General features: G+C 46.2%; 2 protein-coding genes across 2 annotated transcripts in view; one reads left to right on the forward strand and one right to left on the reverse strand.

The window, feature by feature from the left end:
- Nucleotides 1-9,739, reverse strand: part of LOC103904892 (pentatricopeptide repeat-containing protein 1, mitochondrial) — a gene marked incomplete at its 5' end in the record, with an annotated part of 14,806 nt that extends 5,067 nt beyond the window's left edge. The window contains 3 exons of the mRNA XM_009286423.2: nucleotides 8,226-8,251; nucleotides 8,650-8,766; nucleotides 9,646-9,739. Coding sequence (XP_009284698.2) covers nucleotides 8,226-8,251; nucleotides 8,650-8,766; nucleotides 9,646-9,739 — 237 coding nt within the window. The remainder of the gene's footprint in view (nucleotides 1-8,225; nucleotides 8,252-8,649; nucleotides 8,767-9,645) is intronic.
- On the forward strand, nucleotides 996-8,214 carry CPSF4 (cleavage and polyadenylation specific factor 4). The gene is made up of 7 exons (XM_019473972.1): nucleotides 996-1,040; nucleotides 1,561-1,713; nucleotides 2,505-2,600; nucleotides 2,753-2,846; nucleotides 3,309-3,381; nucleotides 4,252-4,344; nucleotides 5,727-8,214. Exons 2-7 carry the CDS (start codon nucleotides 1,566-1,568, stop codon nucleotides 5,793-5,795), a joined length of 573 nt encoding a protein of 190 aa, XP_019329517.1. The 5' UTR covers nucleotides 996-1,040; nucleotides 1,561-1,565; the 3' UTR covers nucleotides 5,796-8,214.
- Nucleotides 9,740-9,742: the final 3 nt, after the last annotated feature.

Below are 9,742 nucleotides of genomic sequence, written 5' to 3' on the forward strand. Positions count from 1 at the left end.
CCCCGGCATGGACAGTGCGTGCGGGCACCGGGCGCTGGGCGGCTCCCTCCTCCCCGGGGTACTCGGGGCCGGCTCTTGTCCCCGGTCCGCGGAGCCGCCCGCGGGGCTGGGGCCGGGGCCGGGGCCGGGTCAGGGCTCCCGCCCGGGAGGAGCCCGGGTTCGGCTGAGGCGGGAGGGTGGGAGGTTTCCGGGGATCTGAGCGCCTCGCTCAGGTCTTGCCCTCAGATCCACCCAACTGCTGCTTGCCCTGTGAGGTTTCCCTCTCCATCCAGATGTTTTTCTTTCCTGCTTAATGAAAGCTGTAGTTAGTACCCAGCCAGGCCGGAAAATGAAGATCTAGACGTTACCGTGAATAAACATCGCTTTCCTGCACAGTACTTTGCTATTCTTTTTCCATTGCCTTTTGGTAGATGAGGCGTTTTGATGGCAGGGGGACTTTGTCTTTAGGTATATCCACGGCTCAGCCTCTGAACCTTTTCCTTCAGTCTAAAATCTGGCACGGGTAGTCTCGGGAGACTCGTAGTTTGCTGAAATTTTCTGGCCGGGCTACTAAACTTGTGTTTTAATTTTGTTGAATGTTGTGATACCTGTTGGTCAGGATCAGCAAGGGATAACACGCTAACGGTTGTTTCAGGCTGTTCTGGTCAAAAAATATAAGACTGTCGTTGCCAGGACTGTAAATACAGAGTTCACTGGCGTGATTGGCTTAACAGCAGAGGAAAATCCGGTCAATAAAACCTGAATATCTGAAAAGCGAAACAAACACCAACCCTCTGCGCATTCCCCTTGGTGTCCCCCAAGACGAATACAGGTATTTGCGAGGGACAGACCTGAACGAGGAATTTATGTGGGAAAGTAAATTCCCCAAACCAAAACGCTGCTTTTCTTTTGATGTTGAGGACCAGATTGTCTTTCTGGGGCAGGAAATATTTTAAAAGTTGATGCGAAACTTTGTTAAATTTAATTCTATTTCTTTATTCTCTCCGCAGAATCGGGCGCAGCTGTCTGTGAATTTTTTTTAAAGGCGGCATGTGGAAAAGGCAAGTAATATTTTTCAATACAATTATACTCGTGGGGGTGGAGGGCAGAAACTAGATTTTCTAGCACTGTCTACAGTACTCTTGTTTTTTGTAAAGATGAGGGGATAACCCGGATAGAGGCTAAAACTGAAGGATGTTGGAATAACTGCAGCAATTGTGAAATAATGGTATTTTTTTAAGAACTGGGGAGGTGAATAAGCAAAGCTACTGGTAAAAGAAGGCTTGAACTTACCACACGCAGACCTTGCTGTGGATGTGCCGGTATTAGTTGCTGTGGTTCGTGCTTGCCAGGATTAAGAGCTGGAGACTACGTTGCTTAGCTCATTAGAGGGTAGCATCAGACTTGTCTGGAACTCCCTTGTTTGCCATTGCCACTGAAGGCTAAATTTGTAAGAAAAAGCCATGTTTTCTGACACCCTTCTTGCAGAAAGGAGCGAGGTGTTGCTGTTGTCCTGTGCCTTCGTGTGCCGCGGATTTTAATTGTTCTTTTTTTTCCCCTTCTTGTCCCATCCTTCTGCAGGAGGCATGTGCCCGTTCCGACACATCAGTGGGGAAAAGACAGTTGTTTGCAAACACTGGCTACGAGGACTGTGCAAAAAGGGAGACCAGTGCGAGTTTCTGCACGAGTACGACATGACCAAGATGCCTGAGTGTTACTTCTACTCCAAATTTGGTAAGGGGCATTGTAGCTCCTACTTAGCGTTCCTTGCTGGCGTGGGAGTCTGGTGAAGAGAATCCTGGTACATCCTTCTCATCCGTCTTCAGAGCATTACAGTTCTTCTGTGTCTGATGATATTGTTAGATGGTGCTTTTTCAGATCTGCGTAGTCCTTCACCTTATTGTCCCCCTAAATTTGTGACGTATTGTAGATGTCTCCTCTCTCAAGAGCTTGTCCCTTGGGGGAAGAGGGGGGAAGTTCAAGTTTTTACTGGGTTTTATGCCTTACGTTCTGTTTTGGGTGTGAGATGAGTAGGCTGAGCAGTTGGTCTTTGCATGACTCTTATTTTGGGGAGTTGATGAGCAGCAGAGGGCATGGGGGTGCAAAACTTTTATGCACTTGCTTTCCAGCTCTGGAGATCTGGACATAATGAGGCAACTTGCTGTCAGAAACTTACAGTCTTGTAGGTTTCCTTGGATTGAGGTTAGTGCGCAATTTGTAGTTTCTCCACACTTCTGGTGCACTAAATGTTTGGTTTTTGTTATCATGACTGCTCTTTCAAATTTAGTTGCCGCATTGTTTTTAAAAGCACACATAAATAATCCAGTCTGGTAGAACTTTACTCACCGGGGGTGAGCCCTTGGTGTTCTTCATCTAGGTTAAGGCAGGCAGTAAGACTGTTGTGCCTGAACTTATAAATGTTGGTAACAGCTTTGAGGGAGCTACATGATCCAGGTAATGTTTTGGGAGTCATTTGATCTCGAACCTGCACAATTGACTAAGAAGTGTGTTTGCCTTTGGTACAGGGGAATGCAGTAACAAAGAATGTCCATTCTTGCACATTGACCCGGAGTCTAAGATCAAAGACTGTCCCTGGTATGACAGAGGCTTCTGTAAACATGGTATGTATGTCGCACAGTTGCTGCTTCTGTGGCTATAAATCAAGGGTAGGGTGTTGCTATTCTTTCTTTGCGTGATCTGCTTGTGTACCTGCTACTGCTGAGTGCTGGGGCACCTATATGTGGAACGTGAACTACCGAGCTTTGTGTTGCAGGTCCCCTCTGCAGACACCGACACACTCGAAGAGTCATTTGTGTGAATTACCTAGTAGGATTCTGTCCGGAGGGGCCTACCTGTAAATTCATGCAGTGAGTATGCTTCCAGGCTTGTCCTGTCATCTTGTGTTGCCCTTGTAATCTGGTATGTGTCAAACGAGGGTGCTCCCGTGCTTCCCAGTGGCTTTGGAGATTTGGCCAACATCTAGTTTGTTGTACCGATTTGAGGATATGGGGCAGGGCCTCCTCAGGGAGTTACCAGTAAGACTCTGGAGTGGTGATCAGATGCCATCAGTGCAGTGGGATCACATGGGTTTATATTCCAGAATATTTCACAGGTAGAGGGATATACTACATACTGGATTGTCATTTTTGTATATGTAATTGCTGAGCATCAGAATGCAAAGAGAATTGGGGAGGGGGAGATCTGTTTCCTGTGAGCCGAATTTAATTGGCTGAATGTCTGTTTTGTCATTTGGAGTTACTTGACTGAGCTGATGGTAAAATGCTGGCATACGATTTGAGAATCAATTTTCTTGTTTCCATCTAAACCAGCCCTCGGTTTGAACTGCCAATGGGAACCACAGAGCAACCACCGCTGCCTCAGCCGACACAAACACAGCAAAAGGTACACGGTTCCCCTGCCTCCCCTACACACCCACCCTCGAAGCATTTCCCACGGTGCTTTAAAAGAGGGTATATTGTCCAGTGGTCAGAACTGGACACCTGGGCTCTTGGATCTGGCTTGCTGGAAAGCCCTGAGTGAGGGAAAACCTTTCCTATTTTACAACAGGGCGTGATACTCTTTTGTGATTAAGAACTTGGAGACAAGTCCTAATAAACCGCAAAGCACTGTCCCTTCTCTCTTCCTCCCAGCCCTCTAATGTCCACCATCTGATCGCAATGGACTGCTGCTGCCTTTGTCCTGGGACCGTGGTGTTTTGCTTTGTTCTGGTTCTCCCCTCGCCTTGGTTAACCTTCATTAGTACTATCCTCCAGCTCAGAGGCCAGCAGTGGCAGTTCTGTTGCTTGGGGCACTGCCTGGCAGGGAGGGTGCTATGCAAGAATTAAGCAGTGAGCAACCCTGAGTGCCGCTGTAGTGATGAAAGCCCTACCATTGCTCCAACTTTACATGGAGATCTAGTCACAGAACGCTCCCACGTTACATGGAAGCACATCGTATGTGGTTGTGCAGCAATCTGCCAGTTTTTGTAATCTGCGTGACATCTCTCAGTGATGGCAATGATATTTTAGCAGCCTAAACCTGCTCTCTAAGTCTGCTTTCCAGAGAAAAGCAGGATCGCTGGGCTTTGTAAGCCTCAGTGCTTGATTTCTTCTCTCTGGTGCTCCAGCTGGCAGAGCACCCACACACAGATTTGGAGGAAAATTGATCATTTGATATATGGGGTGCTCTTTTCCCTTCCTAACAAAATAACAACCATAAAGGTCTTTATCCTTGATGCACTTAATAAGTCACAACTCTTCTCCTAACCCACAGAGGACACCCCAAGTCATCGGAGTCATGCAGTCTCAAAATAACAACAGTGGGAACAGAGGACCCCGGCCGTTGGAGCAGGTCACCTGCTACAAGGTAATTCAGAGGGGAGGGACGAGGAGGGAAAGCAGAGGGTGCTAGATTTAAGAAGCGCAGAGCGCACGTCACCTGGACTACATCATGCTGCTTTGCTGCTGGCTGCCTGTCACGGGCAGAGGAACGGACTGTTGTGATGAGGGGTGTCGGTCCTGCAAAAGGCGCTTTCACGGTGTGAACAGGTTCACGAAATGGTGCAGTCTGCTCAACAGACGTTGCATTTTGCACGTGGATTCAGCTGTGGGAATTAGCATTGAGTTCTGAGGCCTCTAGGTCGCTGGTTTGCCAGCTCATGGGCTTGCTGTGACAGTTAGGGCTGCTGTAAGACAGGCTTTGCTTGTCTGCTAATAAACAGGAAGCCCTACCACAATGACAGTTCAAGGAGACTGACAAACTGTACATTTCCAAGTAAGAGCTAATACTAGTTTTGTCTCATGAGTTAATTTGCTTATACTTGGTGACTGTAGAAAGATTTTCTTCTCCCCTGTTAGCATGAAAGGTCCTTGCGAGTAACAGAAATTGAATATGCAAAGACTGTTCAGTATCTCGGCTGTAAATGCACCCTGTCACTGTCAAACCACGGAATGAGCTATTCACCTTGGCTGCTCGTTGAGGAGCACCGGTGAAACCTTGACACAATTGCGTTTCCATCTCTATTTTTCTACAAAAGCCCCAACCCTAGCCACTAGAAAAGGGCAAAGAATCTTCCTGTCCCATCAGCTTTGACAGTTACATCGTTGCACATGGCAACTTCTGTGCCTTAGGTGCTTGTTTGGGTAAAAATTACTGTGATTGGACAGGGATGTTAAGTAGCTGAATCCATTTCACTGAAAACCTTTAATAGCTGCTTATTATTTTAGCTGCAAGTAAATGGCGTATCTAGAGAATGCTGTAGCATCAGATACTGGCATTTCTCTCTGGGCTTGAATAGCTTCAAGGTGCAAAGTCACGGATCTGTCGTTCAGATGCGCTTTTTGCTGTCTAATTCAGGATAGCCGATCAGGAGAGTCCCCACGTACCTCTGATGTAGTGCGTGTCGGATGGAGTAGTCTTGGAAGCCTCAAACATTGAAATTCTCCTTGTGTGTTACAGCCCTTTGCCGTTTGTAGTGATGGGCTGAGGGCTCTCTCCTTTGTGGCGCGTTATAATAACATGGCGTCAGGTTGACTCCCAGCACAGAAGCAGCTTTTGCTCCAAGGAGTAGAAATAGCCCATAAATCATGTCCCTTGTGACACCACGTTTCACTTCACCTGCTAAATGCTGCATCTTCCGTATGTGGAAGAGATTCCAAATCAGAACAGTTGCCGGCTACCTTAATAAAGGCAGCTAGAGGAATAAAGCTGTAACTGTGTAATAATTCCTCTCTCTCTTTCTCTTTTAGTGTGGTGAAAAAGGTCATTATGCCAACAGATGCACCAAAGGACATCTGGCCTTTCTCAGTGGACAGTGAAAGAGCAGGACGAAGAGTGCAAGGGAGCTATTAACACTGAGAAAAGGTTTCTGCCTAGCACTATGTCTTGAACTATTAATCAGGTTGTTTTTTAATGCCATTACTGAAAGAACTGGTCAGAGGCTGGCTGCTGCTAAGCAACATTTTTGTAATTGTCCACAACTTTTTTTTATGTTTTAACCTTTTTAAAATAGATTTTGGCCTCCGCCTATTTTCATTGAGCCCTGCTGAAAGGTAGATCTAAAAGCCAATAGATATGCAAACCCCGCACCGGTGCAGCACTCTACATAATCGCGTCTTACGCCAGTGTTTCTTTAAAGTGTTTTCCTTCTGCCACTTCTCTTTGGAAAACCTGCAGCGTTTCAGCCCTCCCTGTGGAAGCAGGAAGACTGACTGGGAAAACTAATACTTGAAATGCCTTCCCTTCAGTGAGGAAGCAGGGATTCTGCTGTCCTGTAGCTCTTAAAAAGCAAAGTCGTGTTCCCGGGTCCAGCCTGTTGTAGTCAGTAAGCTTGTCCTGGTGGCTGACTTAACGCATCACGTACATCAGGCTGTAAAACTCTCGTCCACTTGCTTTGTTTCTGTGCTTCTTGCTATACTGAAGGTTAGAAATTCATCTTCTGGGTGAGAACCGGTCAAGGGGAGAATAAATTGGCATCTCTGTGGTTAGCCAAATGATGAGGAACAATGATTGTAGGAAAGCTGCATCTGTGCTCATTTTCCATTTGCAAAAAGCAAGGGGGGAAATGAACACGGCTTGAAGAGTAGGAATAGGAGAGCCTTGTCTCGGTGCCCCCGTCGTCCAGCTCACACTGAGCAGGTATTTCCATAGCCTAGAGAAGACCAAGAAGTGGAGATGTATATTCTTATGGAACACTGCTTTTAAAAGTGATAGAGCATTCTTCTGAGCAAATTTTGCAAGCCAAAACAAAAATTCATTTTGTGAGAAGACTATTTCAAAAGGGCCAATGATAAAATGCGAATTAAAAAAAAAAAATTGCACCTACAATATGAGCCTTATTGATTCTAACCCATCTCTCATTTGCTGACTGCCTTTATACTTTTTTTTTTTTTAATTGAAATGTACTGATTGAAAAAGCTGGCTGTGAATTTATTTTTTAAGAACAAGGTAGTATGACTAGATTAAGAGAAGTGACCGGAGCCTACGTTGGTTTGAATGACTGCGGTTATTTCACTGTGGAGAGTCGGAGTCAGTCAAAATAGAAGTTTGAAGTCTAAGCGACTATGGTGTGACAGACCATCAGACGCTTCTCGTAACACGTCGTGCCCCCAGAGGCTGAACAGCGGCCAAGCTGCGAGATGCGTTAATCTGGCACACGGAAAGGGAACTACACCACTTCGGTGTCCGGCTACCTTCCCCGTCTAGTTCAGGAGTTTATGGTCTTCACTACCTGAACAGACATTTCCCAAAACTAAAAGCCTTCCAGTTACCACTGAAGCTCTTGAGAGATTCTTCATACCCCTGAAGAAGTGGTTTTCATTCTCCCTCCTATTCGGGAAAGGATGCTGCGGGTTCTGCCCGCAGTGCCCGGCTGCAGTTTCAAGTGTCAGCAGGCGGGATGCACTCGCCCGGAGGGGTCCATGAGGAAGGTCGTCAGCTGGGGCCAAACCCGCAGATGCTCCTTTAAGCTGCATTTCTGCACATAGTGCCCCCTGTTAAACTTCTCACCGCTGCATTTAAGTCAAGAAGCAGTTTTCTTTTAGTTTAACTTCACAGACCTTTGTTATATTAAAGGTCTTTTAAGCTTATACCCGTTCACATAACCTTCCAGCTTTTTTTAGTAATGAAAGTAGGTAGAGTTGTGATAGAAATGGGTTATCAGAGGTAAGAAGCATTAGAATCCCGGTGACAGAATGAGAGTTGCAGACCTCCTTAAAGCTAAACCGACCTCATCTGAGGCAATGCTCTGCAACGATGGGAAACTGCCCAAATACCTGCAGTCCCCGGGTGACAGCCTGACTGGGAATCAGAAACACGTGGCCACGCCAGCAAGCCTCTTGAAGCTCCGATACTGTTCTTTCAAATCAAAATATTATATCCTTCAGTTTTCCAACCTGCACATAATGGCCGTTAAGAAGCAATCCAATGCTTTTGACTTTTATCAAACAGTTAAATAGGAATCAATTGCAGTAGCTTCCCCAGTTCATAACGCAACCCAAGTAGCAGACGCTTTCCCCACCATCTCTGAACTTAACCTTGAGGGGTGAAACTCTAAGATGACAAACTCACTGGCACAGTACAATTAACAAGTCAGTTACGAGAGTGTCAGCCCAGTAAATGTAAAGTGTATGCACTTTATTATTGGTCATAATAGTACAGGCTTTAGTAGTCCTGATGTTTTCTGTCAGGGTATCTGTTCCAGTAGCCAAGTCTGTTCAAGAGCTTCACGTTCTGAAATTCACGCTTCAGTGGTACTTCCTGTGGCGGTCGTGTTCTGTATCATTCAAAGAAAAGCAAGTTAATTTTACTGAAGTCACAAGAAAAAAAAACACCACACCTGAAGTTACAGGAAAGAAAGCACTCTTAAAAAAAAAAAAATCTGAGCATGAAGTTTCTTAACTGACATGACTAATGACAGTACTTAACTGTCAGGTCAGACAGGCAACAAGATCTACGCTTTTCATCACCAAGAAAACACTGGTCATCTGATAACCTACTAAAAGCATTCGAGTTCTCTGATGAAGTCTGCTTGCCCACAGTCCTGGATTCAAGCAGCAATGGCTAGCAGAGCCTTTCATTTTATTTCTAAAAGCAGCAGATTAATAGTTTTTATTGCCCCACACAATCTTCCCAGCTGCACTATACACGTTCAGCCATACTGCTGTTACTTACTCAGGTGACTGTAGCTCCAGATGTAGCTGACAACAACATAACCAGCAAGCACCATGGAGATACCACCGAGGCCCCCTTTCTTGACGTTGATATATTTATTGTAGTATCTGTCATAACCTGTGTAGGAGAAAAGTTTTCATAGCAGCCAGATGAGTTGCGTATTTTTCTGTGTCGGAGAGAAGCAGCCCGGTTTCACAGAACTTCAGGGAATTGTTTCTAATGGAACATCGGAGGGTCTCAGAAGCAAGTCTGAGAGAAGGCAACCTGTGTGTTAAGTTAAGCAAGGTGAACTCAAGTTAATAGCGCTAAGCCTTAAAAAAAAAAAAGGGAAAAAAAAAAAGCCATTTATCATTTTTCCCCTAAACATTATTGTGACTTTCATGAGCTCGAGCTGCTTTGGAATTATCTAACTCTTTCACACTAGTGTATATACATTACGTTGACACTTGCATTTGGTATTTTGTGTTTAAATCTACCTGAATGCCGTATCTGTACAGCAAAGGGCATCGGTCAAAACTTTTGCCAAGCCATCTATAAAAGCCCTGTGTCCTTTCTTATCATCTTTAGGGATCGCTTGCATTTTTTTTTTTTTATTTACTTGTGACGCTGGGAAACCTCAAGATTTTCAGCAAATAGGTTCAGGTGCCAGAAGTAAGGTCACCGTATTTCCTCTTTACACAAGAAGGAATACTGAAAACAAACCTCTGGCGGATAAAGCCCATACGAGAAACTAATTTACAGATGGGAGGACAAAATGCTACAGGAGGCACTGTTCCGGGAAAGCAAAAATCGCCATGAAGCAACCCTCGCACTGCCGGATCCCCCCTGCCACAGCCAACTTCCACGCAGGCAGGCAGAGATGCTTATGCACCGATCTGCCCGGCCCCGCCAGGAGAAGGGATTCACACCCTCCAGGTCTTCGCCGGCTGAGGGGGCGCGGAGCTGTTGCCGCAGGGCGGGCAGCCCCGCCGCGGGCCCCCCCTCAGCCCCCCTCACCTCTTCGCACGGCCCCCACGATGCCGCCGGGGGTGAAGTCTCTCATGGCCAGCCAGCCGGGCAGCGGGCCCACACCCACGCCCAGCAGGCGTAAGGA

The sequence above is a fragment of the Aptenodytes forsteri genome, unplaced genomic scaffold (assembly GCF_000699145.1).
Source record: "Aptenodytes forsteri isolate BGI_AS27 unplaced genomic scaffold, ASM69914v1 Scaffold55, whole genome shotgun sequence".
Classification (NCBI taxonomy): Eukaryota; Metazoa; Chordata; class Aves; order Sphenisciformes; family Spheniscidae; genus Aptenodytes; species Aptenodytes forsteri.